Source organism: Podarcis pityusensis, assembly GCF_964106645.2.
Source record: "Podarcis pityusensis genome assembly, chromosome: 15".
Taxonomy (NCBI): domain Eukaryota; kingdom Metazoa; phylum Chordata; class Lepidosauria; order Squamata; family Lacertidae; genus Podarcis; species Podarcis pityusensis.
This window is the reverse complement of record NC_138040.1, coordinates 17,083,369-17,098,254: the sequence shown is the minus strand read 5'-3', so window position 1 is coordinate 17,098,254 and position 14,886 is coordinate 17,083,369. Positions and strand designations below refer to the sequence as shown.

General features: G+C 48.2%; 1 protein-coding gene across 3 annotated transcripts in view; it reads right to left on the bottom strand.

The window, feature by feature from the left end:
- FLI1 (Fli-1 proto-oncogene, ETS transcription factor) overlaps positions 1 to 14,886 on the bottom strand; it is a 113,909-nt gene that overhangs the window by 77,468 nt on the left and 21,555 nt on the right. The window contains exon 1 of one of the 3 annotated variants that reach the window (XM_080983574.1): positions 12,085 to 12,270. The exons of the other annotated variants lie outside the window; for them this stretch is intronic. Within the exon in view, the coding sequence (XP_080839700.1) occupies positions 12,085 to 12,102 (18 nt within the window). The 5' untranslated portion in view covers positions 12,103 to 12,270. Of the gene's footprint in view, positions 1 to 12,084; positions 12,271 to 14,886 lie in introns of those variants that run through there. 3 annotated transcript variants of the gene reach the window in all.

Below are 14,886 nucleotides of genomic sequence, written 5' to 3'. Positions count from 1 at the left end.
TTAACAATGGACCTCCAGAACGAATTAAGTTCTTAACCCGAGGTACCACTGTATTCAGGAGCATCACTGCCTCTGACTGTGGAGGCAGAGCACAGCCATTAATAGACCTCTTCTCCGTGAATTTGTCTAATTCTCTTCTAAAGCCATCCAGATTGGTGGTCATTACTGCCTTCCGTGGCAGCAAGTTCCTTAGTTTAATGAACATCTTTCATGTTGCCTCTTACTTTCCTTTTCTCTAAAAAGTCCCAAACCCTGCCTAAGGGAGTTTGCAAGATGAATTCCTATTGGTTCACTATCTATCTCCACTGTGTGGAATATGCATATAGATTAACACTCTCCCAGGATCTGTGATGATGTGTTAGGTTCTTGAGCTTGCACTGAGGGCAGCAGATTTGAGATTCCCACATGTGTCTCCTGCAGCATCTAAATTTCCGAAACAAGGGATACAGAGGATGGGATGAGAGCAGATGCTGGAGAGTTTTCTTTGGTCAACCTTTTTAAGCAAACTGGCTCAGCTTGCACTTCCTGGGTTATCCCCTGTATCAGAGTACAACTTATCCTTTGGTTTACACACTGTTTTGAATTTTGCAATAAAAAAAAATGTACCAATATGCATATAGAAATTGTGTGTGCCTATAACAGCAAGAATTACATTTCTGGGGGTATATTGCCTACAACAATGCGTATTTCATGCAAAAAGATTCAAAAATAATGTGAAGTTTCATGCATTTTTTTCCCCTTTAAAAAAATCAGGTTGCTAGGGAAACAGGATGGAATGGAGTTATGAACGAAGACATGCAAAATTAACACAGATTGAAAACAGACGGATCCAATGCATCCCTAAGAAGATAGAGGCATAGCCCTCTAGCTTGGCAAAAGGAACCTCTTGAAAAATCTCTCACCTAGAAGCTTGACCCTTTAAAGTTGACCCAGCTACCCCTTTTTTTACCCTAGAGGTAAAGAGCTTTCAGGCTGACATGGTCAATCCATTCCACAATTAAAGCACTTTTTAAAAAGAAACTGTTGAAAACAGTATGTGAAATGAAAAACATACTGGCCGGTATTCAGACAATGCATGCTTTACAGAGAGAGAGAGAGAGAGAGAGAGAGAGAGAAAGAAAGAAAGAGAGAAAGAAAGAAAGAAAGAAAGAAAGAAAGAAAGAAAGAAAGAAAGAAGGCAATGTTCAATGCAAACTTTATGTGAGGTTCCCCAGGAGAGCTGGAACAGGAGCAGCTGAGAGTTATAGCTTCCTTTGTTCTGTTAAAAGGGAAAAAGGAAACGCATCAGGAAGCCAGGCTGTGGAGCGCAGGAAGCCTCTCTCAGCCTGATAAAAAGAACTGAAGCGGAGTGGGTTTGGATGCAGTTATAGGTCAATCAAACCTGGACAGAGGAGTTGCAGCAGAAAGATTTTAAATTTGTGCAGAGAACAACCAAGTTGCCGCATTAAATGCAACCCAAAGATCGTTTGTTGAGCAAGCACTGGACCCCAGACCCAAGACAGGGGAGATTGGGCTTAGCCTGCCACCTGCCTGTTGACTATCCTCACCACTGCTGGTGGGATGAGAGAGAGGCAAAAAACAATTTGTGGGGAAGACATAAAGAGTGCCATCCTCCCACCTCTGGAGAGAGAGAAGATCTGAGCCTATCTGAGCCCAGTACGTTTCCGACCACAATTCAAAGTGTTGGTGCTGACCTTTAAAGCCCTAAACGGCCTCAGTCCAGTATACCTGAAGGAGCGTCTCCACCCCCATCGTTCTGCCCGGACACTGAGGTCCAGTGTCGAGGGCCTTTTGGCGGTTCCCTCACTGCAAGAAGCCAAGTTACAGGGAACCAGGCAGAGGGCCTTCTCAGAGGTGGCACCCACCAGATGTCAAAGAGAAGAACAACTACCAGACTTTTAGAAGACATCTGAAGGCAGCCCTGTTTAGGGAAGCTTTTCATGTCTAACAGACCACTGTATTTTAATACGTTGTTGGAAGCTGCCCAGGGTGGCTGGGGAGACCCAGCCAGATGGGCGGGGTATAAATAATAAAGTATTATTATTATTATTATTATTATTATTATTATTATTATCATCTGCAAACAGAACAACACAGGGAGAGCATGGCTCACACAACCTATTGCCTTCAGCACATAGAATCCTAGAGTTGGAAGGGACCCAGAGGGTCATCTATCTAGTCCAACCCCCTGCAATGCAGGACTCTTTTGCCCAACATGGGACTCAAACCCACAACCCTGAGATGAAGAGTCTCATGCTCTACCAACTGAGCTATCCCAGGGCTCCCATGCCCAGGAGAATCACTGGATGACCAAATGCAGAGGCACAAGCAAAGCAACTGGAGGTGTCTCCATAACATCTCCCATGCCAGTTGGTATGTCCTGAAGCATCACAAGGCAAGACTGTCAGTGGCAACCCGTTCCCCTTGAAGACATCATTATCACACCAATGGCACCAGTTGGGTTGACGGTTCTGGCTTCAGAATCCTCACCTACCCTTTGGGATCTTAAAGCATGCCACAGGTGAGGAACCTGCAAACCCTCTAGATGCTGTTAAATACAGTTATCACGTTCCTGGTCGTTAGCCATGTCAGCTGGGGCTGATGGGAGTTGTAGTTGAACAACCTTTGCAGGGCCACAGATTCTCCATTGTTCAGCTCCATTTGGGTTCTCCAAAAAACAGTTCTTGACTTGGGGAGGCTTAGCGTGACAACATTCACCAGCCTCTGGAAAAGGTATAACTCATCCAAAGCCACCAATTTCATATCTAGGTTAGCAGGTAGGTTAACATTTGAGCTCTTAGCAGGTGAAGTTGATGAATTTAGGTTAACATGGTTTCATTTTTTCAAATAGAACAATTTCACAGACAACCAGGCAACTACAGCCCTTTTGCAGTTTGGTTCTATGTTTGCTTATGGCACAAATGTTTATTTACTTATTAAATAAATTGGATTGCGGTGTGGAACAAACTTCTGTTTCCTTCTATTTCTGTTGATGTGAGACTGGGTCAAAGCTGATGCCTAGATGGCACTTGGCTCCTATAAAGCTTTATAGGTTTGATATAACACACACTTACAGGAGAGGCTGTGGGAATGTGGGTGCTCTTTTAAGTCATGTGTCCAAGTATAACCTTTCTGGGTAGTGTGGAAATATCTTCAGAGAACTATAACTGATAATTGATCATGAATTGAGATCTATGCGTACTTAGCACTTCTAGGCATGTCTGACAAGGAAGATTATTCTTATCGAGACTTGATCACATTTGGCTTATTAGCAGCCAGACTCACAATTTCTAAGCACTGTAAAAATACAGAATCACTTATCAGTTTTTCAACAGTATTAGAGAATATGGAGGTTCTCTCTTGTGGACAAACTTATACAGATAATCCATTCACTACAACAAAAAAATATGGCTATGTTGAGCATTGGATACCATTGATATCATGTGCCTCTAGCACGCCACATTCTGGAAGGAGGTGATCTGTCTGCAACATTCAAGAACATCACCTAACACATGTACTTTCACGTAGAACTCTCTTTTCATCTATTCTTTTAGCAAAGTGTGTCTTGCTTTGATATTGCCCAGTCTGATTGATTTGACTTTCTAATTCCAAAAGGCTTCTTAATTTTCCAAACAACCTGCTTTGCCTAGGCAGAGATCAGACCATTTCTGGGCTTTACTGAGCATTCATTCCAATATGCTTAAAGGGAGATTATACAGCAATGAGCTTTCACCTTGATTCGCTTGCCGAGTGTTTGGTACATCTTCCTGTCAATCATCCATCCATCTCCCACACTTTTCCATGCATCTCCCTGTCATTTTCCCAACCACAAAAGTCTGGATTTTCTAAATTTGTGCACTTTCACCCACTTTAACTGTGCAAACCTAAATTTTGGGTCTGCACTTGAATATGGACCATCTGGGGAAAGCCAAAGAGGAGAATCCCAGGGAAGCTGGTGACTCTGAGCCTTTCTGCTTACTGCTACCATTAATGGTGCCCAGTCTAGGAGCCATACCTAAGGCTTCCTGGTGTCCAGTCCCACCACCAATTGGACACCAGTTGGTCTAACTCAACACTCTTTTCTATGACCCCAATTTCTGGAGCTCCACCAAACTGTATAAAACTCTAGTGGCGTTAGATCCAAAAATGACACATGCCAACCATTTCCCCCACCCAACCATGCAACAATGTGTGTCACATATTTAAGCAATTTTCTGAGGTTATGGTGCTTCTTAAGAGGTTATGGAGGAAAACGGGAAACATCAGAGAGGAAGCTGTGAATCCCTGAAAGGCAGCCAACCATTTCTTGACTGCAGTTCACTTTTCCTTTGCACGTAAAATTAATTTACGATGCACTCAAGAACTATCAATGATACAGCCAGAGGCTGATGTTTTCCAACAGTGGCAGCCTAAGATGGCTTACAGGTGCGAGAACACATCTTCAATCCTCAGGCAGATATTTGCAATTTTACCACTATTGGGTTAGGAAAGCAACCAAACACCTTTGTATTCCATTTGCCTTGGGCACAGGTGAACATTCAAAGAGGCATGTTGGGCTCTTTCCATGGGGGGAGAAAACTGCTTGTTTGATGTGAAAAATGGGTCGATTTAATAATAAATGCTCCATTCACAAAGGAGGCTGCCCCCAGCACCTTACACACCAACAGTGAACTCAGTTTTTATGTAACCAAAATGGCACCATCCTCACAGAAGTGGGAGATATCAACAGGCTTGGGAAAATTCAAAGGCTTGCAGTATTACAGAATATCTTCAAAGGGGGACGGGGAGACTGTAATGCAGGAATTGAAACACCAAAGAGCTTGGCGAAGACTGAGCATGCCCAGTGGGCACAGAATGTTGCAGTGGGAAGAGGAAGGTGAGGAGGAGGGATGGAATGGAGTCTTGGGAAAGGGCATCACTGTCTGGCTGGAAATGACGGAAATCAGCTGTGATTCCGGCATTTCAGGGGGTTGGACTAGATGGCCCTTCAAACTCTGCAATTCTACAGTTCTACGAAGTGCATCGCTAGCAACCCTCTAAAGCAGAGAACAGAAAGGGGATGTGCAACACACCTTGGCAAATCGTTTTAACCACAGCAGCAGCAACCACAACAACGAAATAACCTCCTTTCCCAATCTAGATACGTCTGTTGAGATGAAGCAACCTAACCAGGCATGGCTTTTTGTGAGAGTTCAGTACTGATACTAGGAACAAATCCTTAGGCTCAAAAAGTGCTCAGATGTACCATGTTATTTGATCCCCCCCCCCCCCAAAAAAAACACATTTTCTTTTTTATTATATTTTTTTCTTTTCTTATTTACTTAGTACCTGGCTATGCTTGGGAAATCTGGTTCCAATAAAAACAAAGAAACAAAGGACATCCGACAAGTCTGAAAGCTGCCCCCACCTGTTCTGAAGAATGAAATAATTGTGACAACCAGAAGAAAACATGGGGAGGGGGAGGTATTATTGGCCCTAGTGACCCCCATAGGATGCCAGTGGAAGAGACACACACTCTGTGGACAGAGATCCAGTCGGCGACTTCTGTGCCAACTTTTAAAGGCCTGCTAAAAATGTTTCTATTCTGCCAGGCCTGTTCAAGCAATTCATAGAACTGTGGAGTTAGAAGGGACCCACAGGTCAGCCCTGTTTAGGGAAGCTTTTAATGTTTAATAGATTATTGCATTTTAATATTCTGTTGGAAGCCACCCAGAGTGGCTGGGGAAACCCAGCCAGATGGGAAGGGTATAAATTATAAATTATTATTATTATTATCTAGTCCAACCCCCTGCAATGCAGCAATCCTGCCCAAGATTAATGCCTGGGTGGGCTCGAACCACCAACCTTCTGGTAAACAGCCAGATGCACTGACCCACTGTGCCACAGTCTAGCCCATCCACAGTAGTCTGCTGCTGTTTGTTTTAAACTTTCCTTTCCAGCTCAGAGACCTGCACTGTTTGCTGGTTTCCTACTGTGCCAGGTTCCAGGTGTTGCTAATAGTATATAAAGCCCTTAACAACCTGGGATCACTTTCCCTATGAGATCGCCTTACCCCACATGTGCCCACTTGACTGCTTCAATTGATGGAATTGGCACTAATACACTTGCCACATAATAGCCTCTCGGCACTTGTAATAACTCGGTCATTTAGTATGGCAGCACCTGCACTTTGGAACTCCCTGCCTGTTGAGATCAAGCAGGTGCCTTCAGGGTCCTCTTTTTGACACCTGCTAAAAACATATACAGGATCACTCTACATCACAGATTTAGTTGTCCTTTAAGAGATCCCAAAGAAAGCACATTTAAAAACACAGCCAGCGTATCACGCGGGTTAAGAGTTGACCACTGACAACCTTTTTTTTTTAAAAAAAGGGCCAGCCCCTGTTCTAAATGACAGGCAGGCAGACGGTGTATGTCGGTTGCATGTTTCAGAGGACAGAAATAGGCACAGACTCTCAGGAAGTGCACAGAGCTCTGGCTCTGAGGTTGGACAAATTACCCAGCCTTGCGGGCAACTGCTCTTTCCCTTGCAGGCTACGCTCAAGGGTTCCTTCCCTGTCCTTTCACAGATCTTCCCTCCTCCATCTGTTATGTTGCGGCAAACCAACTTTGCAAAGAGGAGCCGCAGCTGCAGAAAAATGCCCGTTACCGTTAGGATGTTGCCAGGTGCATCGAGAGTAGCCTCCTGCCTGGAAGGGGACCGTCTTGCGCTGCACCCATCTCCCGGTGGCCCAGAAGCAGTCATTCCACTTGGAAAGCTTTCTCACTCCACCAGCCTCTCTGGCTTGGCCAACTGACAAAGGACCAAAGTGGGTTTCCTCCTAGTTTATTTATTTATTGCTCTCCTTACAGTCCCAGGGCAGGTCACGTAATTAAAACACAACATTAAAAGCAATTTAAATTTAAAGCAATGTAAAGGTCATCTCGGTGCTGTTTTGCAGTCCCAGATTCTTCCAGAAGAAGAAATGTCCATCGTTCCTCAAATAAGTACACAGATGTGATGATTTGGACAGGATTGTTTCTTGTCTTGGACACCGAAAGGGGTGAATAATAAGATTAACACTGATAGGAACTGCATGTTTGAAGGGGCTCAAACACACCCATGCCATCTTCCAGGCCTGTTTGCCAGGAGAGAGAAGCCAACAGAATGCAGACACAAGACATTTTGCCCTCTCCCCAACCTATGCCTCTGTCTTGAGAGCCAGAACATTAGCAGATTCCAGATCAGCCTTCGCCAACCCGGTTCCCTCCAGGGGTTGTTGGAACACATCAGCCCCAGGTAGCATGACAAGCACTCAGGGATGAGGCACGTTGTGGTCCAAATGGAGCTAGGCTGAGGAAACCTGCATGATTGGCAATCAAGGGCACAAATTGCCATGCTTGCTTATGGAGCAAAGGGGCAAGGGTGAACAAGTATATCCAAAGGCAGCAGTGGAACCTGACCCATTAGGGCAAATGGAGCACTGCCCCATCAACCTTGGTTAGGGTTGCTATATTTCAAAAACAGTGGAAATCCAGACAGAAAAGTGGTTGAGCTTTTCCCCCGCAAAATTTTTGAGCTATTTTTATGGGGAAATGGCAAAAACGGAACTGCTGACATGGGCTGCCATACGCCCAGATTTTCCAGGACATTTTCCTGATTTCTGTCCGGATACTGCTGCTGACTGCAATATTTTGGATACATCCAGGAAAATCCATACATATGGCAACCCTAACCTTGGTCTTCCTCCAAGCGCCTCCATCCTGGCCTTCCTACTGACAGCCAGTCCAGCAGATGGCCCTGCCTATCAACTTCCTCCTCTTCAGTATTGCCCTTGTATAACTCAGCAGAGAGAAGGATCTGAGCCAAAGCAGACTTAGTTGACCCTGCCAGTCATTGGCTCTGGTGTCCCCTACTGTTGGGCTCCCTGCCTTTCACCCTACCAGTACCCTATGGGCACCAGCTGCCACTGTAACAAAGGCAAACAACTACCAACGCTCACCCACAGCTCATATTTATGTCCACATTTCCAAATCCATTCCCTCCACCTTCTGGCGAGCATTCTGCTAATGCAGCTTACGTTTCTTCCCTTTTTAGATGCACTTGAATTTGGAAAAGGGAGAAGAATGTGGCCGCTCATGTACATATAGCAGGGTTGGGGAATGTGGGACCCTCCAGACAACGTTGGTTTGCAACTTCCATGTTCCCCTAACCGTTGTCCAGGCTGGCTGGTACAGATGAGCTCTGATGCCCAACATCATGCAGGAGCAAAAACTCGGGTGTTGGTTGCCTCCTAATTCTGCAGTTCTGCAGACCTAGCGAGATTAATATTTTGCCATTTTACCCAGGGCTCCTGGATACATTGCATGTCAGCTGCTGGGACCAGCACCTCCAACTCCCCAGCCTGCCTTGCTGGGAGCAACACTGAACTGTTTAAATACAAACTGCATTTCGCTATAAGGGCAGATAATGCCAACCAGAACGCACCACTTCCATTTACATGGATGCACATGGTTACAGCTGGTGCTTTTCTTCAAGAAAGAAAGGTGCCAGTTCTCACCACGAAGATGTTACAGTAAGCGCCACAGTTTTAACCAGTGTTTTTCTTCGGGGGGGGGAGCTGCCAGTACTACATACCTTGAGTACCCCCTGGGGAAAAAGTACTAGTTACAGCACATACATTTCATTCCCACCACCTGCTCCTCTTGCGGGTGGCTAACACAGGAAAAAGCCTTTTCCCACAGCAGCCGGGGCAGTAATGACAAGGGTGGGTTTTGGCCTTTCAAATTTCAGCTGCACCCAGTGCCAGTTTTACGTATAAGCTAAACAAGCTATAGCTTAGGGCCCCACTCTCTTGCGAGGTCCCAAAAAATTTAAAGGGAAAAAAACCTGGATGTACATTTCCAAAATATAAGATAAAAAACAAATAAAATAAAACCTACATACAGCAACAGTGTTTTTTGTGTTGTGTTGTGTTGTGTTGTGTTGTGTTGTGTTGTGTTGTGTTGCTGTGTAGGCTCCTATGATATAAGTAAAGGGCCCCATCTGCCATTACCTTCAGTAGCTTAGGGCCTCATCAAACCAAAATCCGGCCCTGACTGCGCCCCCCTGTCCAAAGCCAAAATTCCGTGCCCCCCCCCATCACCTCTTGCCTTCCATTCTGCAGAATGCACTATGGTGCGGCACCAGTGCAGGGGAACCTGTCGCACTGCCCTGAATCCAAAACGTAAACTGTCCTTTACATCATGGATTGGGCAACCTGTGGCCCTCCAGATGTTTGCCAAATGACACTTCCTATCAGCCAAGAGTCCAGGCTGGCTGGGGTTGATGGGAGGGGTAGTTCAGCAACAGCTGGAGGGCCAAAGATCTCCGCTGTCCCCCCCCCCCCCCGCTCCTCACTTTAACTGTTGTTAGACTCCTGGCTCCAAAAAAACCTGTCCAGCCATCAGAGACACCAGCAGCTGGAATCCAGCAGCATCTAGGAAGCTTTATTTATTTACAGCATTTCTATCCCACACTTTTTCTTCAATGAGCTCAAGGTGGTGGACATGGTTCTACCCCTCCTCAATTAATCCCCACAACAAACCTGCAAGTTAGGTCAGGCAGAGAGATTGTGATTAGCCCTAAGGTCACCCAGTGATTTGAACTCTAGTCTCCCAGGTCATAGTCCATCTGTCCAACCATTACACCTCACTGGCTGATTTACACATTAGGTCCCGTAAAGCTACACACGGAGTTCAAGCCTATCGAAACAATACTAAGGCCTATTATACAAGTATCCACTTTTGGCCCAGACAACACAAAACATAGCTCTTAAGAGTGTTGCTGGGAAAAGTCATAAGGGAGTAGGTGCTCCCCCATATTTCATGTTGCACAGAAGTTATTACAGAGATTTTTAGCAGCAAGAACAGCAAATACTCGTAAATGCATGCTGCTTTTTGGCAGTTCAGCTGGGAAGGGATACAAAAGCAAGCCTTTGAACCATTCACAGAACTGTTCCTTGTTCCTTTCCCTCTTACCGATTCCCATTATTATTATTATTATTATTAGTGAACTATAAAAAGACTCCCCAAGCAGCTACAATAATGGCACCTTTGCTGTATCTGTGCGACACAGAACAACTAGCAAAGCAGAATGATGTATGAATGATCCAGTATAAATCCACCACGGAGGCCCTGGCATTACATCAATGATGTGTTGCTGAATACAGGGAGGGGTTTCCTTTCCATTCAAAAAATTGCCATCCTCTACCGGCAGCCTCGGGGCTCTACCACTTCGCTATAGGGCAAGGGCAGGGAACCTCTGGCCCTCCAGATGTTGCCGATCTACATCTCCCACCCAGGACCAGGGCTCAAATTCACTTCTAGGTAGGGAAAACCTTGGAAGCCCAAATAAATAATTCCCAGAGCCCTGTTGCCTTCTCCTGGTTTTACTCCGGAGTGTTTCTGTCCGAGAGAGAGAGAGGAGGAGGATTTGCAGTAGTTGGCTTCAGTCAGTGCCTGGGAGGCTGAAGGAGAAACTGATGTTTTTTCTCTCCAGGAGTTGGTGGTTAGGACGCAAAATAGCTGAATGCTTCGTGGTAGCGGCAGCAGCAGCAGCCTCCTTGCCAGGTCATCAAGACGTCGCCCGCTCCTCCCCCCCCCTTCCACCCTCCCTGCAGGGTGGGATGCTGCACTTGTTACTCACTACGAGGAATCTGGCAGATTCCGCAAGAGATCACTTGCGGGCGAAGCGGGTGCGGGAGAGGGAGGGAGGAGAGGAAGGGAAGCTGCTGCCGCCGCCCCGCCCAGGCAAAGAAGCCGCTATGGCTGTTGCTCCGCCCGCCCGCCGCGTTCCTGCGCACATTCGCCTCTTCGGATCCGTTTCAGGGGCTGCTGGTGAAGCCGTCAAAACAACAACACAAAACAACTTTCCTGCATTGCAGTGGGTTGGACTAGATGACCCTGTGGGTCCCTTCCCAATCTGCATTTCTATGATTCCGACAACAGCACGACGAATCTCCAAAAACAGGCAGAAACGTTTGGTGGGGGAGAGCACCCTCCGGGCCAGCTCCCTTTCCCCCCGGGACCCAGATCCAACTCGTGCGCCTCGCAACGAAGTCCCGCCCGACACACGGAAGCTTTAAAAGATCCCTTCCCCGCCTCTTTCTTCCTCTGAAAGGCGACCAAGAAATTAAGCAGGTCCGTAATGGAGCTGGGGGTGGAGGAAGGGAGCCCCTTTGCCCCGCGTGTGGCGTTGTTGTTTTTTCTGTCGAGCGGCGCGTGTTCAGACGAGCCCGAGGATCAACCGTGCCCATGCCTTGAAAGGGGACTGCCCCAGTCCTAGCGACCGAGTGGCCGGGCTCGGGACATTCAGACACTCCACCCCGGTCGCAGCAATCCAAAGAAACCCCGAACAGTGGCGCCCCCGCCGTGGGAAGGGCGCGCGTGAAGCCAGGCAGGCGAATAGCAGCGCCCAATCGACGGCAGGCGCTTCGCGGGTAGAAGTTGCCCTGAAAATTGGGGGGGGGGGGGGATTGCAAAACACAGAGAGAGGGGAACCGGAGATCCTGACGCCGCACCGATCCCGATTACCCTGGACCTGGATTTCATTGCACACACCGCAGTCCTTCTGCAAAAGCATCCCCGACCCGAGCAGCTCCTCTAGCCCGGAGCTGGCGGGTCCAGCGCTTCTCGCTCTCCCGCCAGCTCTGCCCGTTCCAACGTGTGCAGGGGAGAAGGGAGGAAACGCGCAAGACTAGCCCCCAAGATCCCACCAGATGCTGCCAACCCCGATTCCCCAGCCGAGGGGGAGACTAAGCTGGAGGGAAGGCAAGCAGCTCAGGCTTGCGCTCTGCCGCGCGCCGCTTGCGCCGTTTGCATAGGATCGCAGCCGGCGACGCGCAAGCCAAGTAGCAAGGAGAGAAGAATGGGCAGGAGGGGGTGCTTCTCGCTCGCCGGACGGGTTTTAACCCTTCCTGGACCTCCCCCTTCGGAAATAGCCACAGCAGCCCTCTTCACAATTCTGCCCCCCAACGCCTGCTCCCTGCGCTCCTCTCGCCCCGTATCCATCCATCCACTTCTTCGTCCGTCCTGGTTCCCCCAGTTTCTCTCCCCCCCCCTTACCTTAATGGTCCCGTCCATCGAGCGCGCTTCCCAGTCCGGCGTCCCGGGAGTCCGCACATTGACCCGGTTGAGCTCCGCGCCCGCGCTACGCCGCCCGCTTCAGCCCGACTCTGTTCCGCGCCCGCCCGCACGGCCTGCCTCCTCCTCCGCTTCTCTTCTCGCCGCAAAGCGAAAGAGCGACAGTTAACCGGATGAAACTTTTTTCCCCAGCTCACTTTGGGAAGTGAAGTCACTCGAGGAGGAAACTTCGCTCCCCGCCGCGCCTGGGCCGGCCCTGCTGGATCCGAAGAGGAGGAGAACTTGTTTTGGTTTTTTTAAAAGCTAGCAGGATATTTGCTGGGGTTAGATAAGGAGCGAGACCCCGGAGCTCGCTTCAGGACTCGGGGCGCTCCCTCCGGCTCCTGCAGGATTTTGGCTGGCTTGTCGGAAAAGGCAAGGAGCCCCCACTCGGCTCTCCTCTCCCGGACATCTGGGGGGGATTTCACCCCCCCCAGCTCTCCATACAGATCTATTTAAAGGTGCCCGACGGTGCGATCCTGGCTCTATTTATCCGGAAATTCAGTAGGATACAGATCCGTTGCAGGATCCCAGTTTGAGCCATTAATTCTCGTTTTCCTTCACATGCAATTTGTAAAATAAATAAATCATTCATAAGGCGTTTTCCCATCCGGAGGTTAATTACATCGCGGATGGGGGAAGGCTCTCGTTCGCCCCAGCCTACCAAATTTGTTTTGATTTCTTACGGTTAAATGTGTCAATGTGCTCTTTTGAATAGATGACAAAACCACATGGTTGTCAATATTCAACAGGCGTTTCATGGAAGGGTTTCTGGAGGATTTTTCCTTTGTTTGGCTTTCCCCCTCCCCCGTTCCTAACAGGGAACTCAAAACTCCCGTTTATTGCCAGGAAAAGGGCAACTAAGGTAAGGCGCGAGGCAACCGTGGGCGGACACGTGTATACGTGTATGTGTGTATAGTGAGAGCTTGAACCTTTTCGCTGGCTTCGAGTAACCGAAAGGCACAAGATTTCTTGATTTTCAAAATAAAAAAGCATTGTTTGCCTCCGAGTTTAATAAGCTAAGAGTGCCATCCTATGCCTGTCTACTCAAAGACCACGGAATTCAATGGAGCTTACTCCTAGTTAACAGGGTGATCCTAAGCGTGCTTCCCTATGGGCTTCAGTGCGATTTACTCCTTTGTAAATTTGTTTCGGATTGCAGCCTGACCGGAGGATTGCAGCATTTCAACGCGACTCTAACCATGTCTACTCAAAGGTAAATCCTATTAAATGAAATAGGGTTTACTCCCAAGTAAGCGGAGCTAGGACTGCAGCCCTTCTGTGGACCCCTGTTCTTTATTTTCTGCACCTTCTTCTCAATAATACAGCATTTGTACTACGGAATGGTTCCTGGAGCCACAAACTGACCTTCTTGAGCAACCTTTTCGGGTGATATCCTGGTCAGCACTGCAGCCAATTGGCATTTTAACGTTTTTGCGTTGCAGGACAGCTGAGATGCAGCGGCATCCCAATGATGCCTACTCGGAAGTAAAGGGTTGCTGAGTTCTCCAAAGTGTGGAGAGACGTTTGCTCATTTCAAGTGAGCGGGACTGTGCCAAATTTACTGCGTTTGGGGGTCTGGGACAGTTTTAGGGCAGATTCACATGCGGGCCAAGCAATTGATGGAGTATATCTATATATAAGGAGACGCTTAATTTCGAGTATGTTTTTCTATTACGAAACAAACTCCCCCCGCTTAGGACTAGGTGCAAGGGACATAGAAGACCTCCCTAGCCGGTTTTGATGGTGGGAATAGGTCTGAAACTGAGGGCGGACGGTAAGGGGACCAATGTCAAAAAAAGGATTGAAAAGAAGTCCGATCCTCTCTGCCTCTTTTCTCCAAGCCCAAACCTGTGACTAGGCAGGTTTACTCGGAAGTAAAGCCCCAACGGAGCTCAGTCCCACGGAAGTCCCGCCTTACCGGACTAGATGACCCTTGGGGTCCCTTCCAACTCTACAATTCTACTCAATGGGACCTACTTTCAAGTAAAAGTATACAGGATCGCGCGACCGGCCAGCAGAACCCAGACAAACCCGGACGAAAGCCCGATTTGTTTTTGATTTCTTTCTAGGATATTCCCTGCAGGATCTGGGATTTGAGGGTCTGGCGGAGCGTTTCCATCTAGCGAGCGGCGACGGTTGGAGATTTACATATATATATATATATGAGAATGATCTGGACAAACTCCCCAAACACTCAAAGCCATGCACTGTTCAAACAAATCCCTCTCCCTCCCAAAGTAGCCCCAACATCCAATACTTCCCCCGTTCTTGTGCAACAGAGAAGAATGGAAAGACGCGCGCAAGGAAATGGAGCAGAAATTGGAAAAGGAGTTTTCCCCACACGCAGCCTCAGCCCCCCACCCAGCAGTTCACTGTCAACATCTCTCTCTACAGCCCCCCCTCCACAAAAGATGGTTACCTCATGCAAGGTCCAGCCTTTCCTCCTCCCCCCTCTTCCGGTTTTGTTAGTCCAGCCAGTGTGTGTCTGTCTGTCTCAAGCAGAAGCCCAATTCCCTTTTGCCCCTCCCGTCCAGAAGGGGAGGTTTGTTTAGGATGCCGCGCACGCGGAGGCGCGGCGCCCGGATAGTTGGATGTTTGACTTCCTCGGCGGCGGAGAAGCCTCCCTGGCCCCTCCCTCTGTCTCCCCTTCTCCAGAAATCAGCCCCCATCCATTCCACTCCACTCACCCCACCCAGTCGGGGGCTCCCGCCTTGCCAGCCAGCCAGTCTCTGGTGGGGTGGG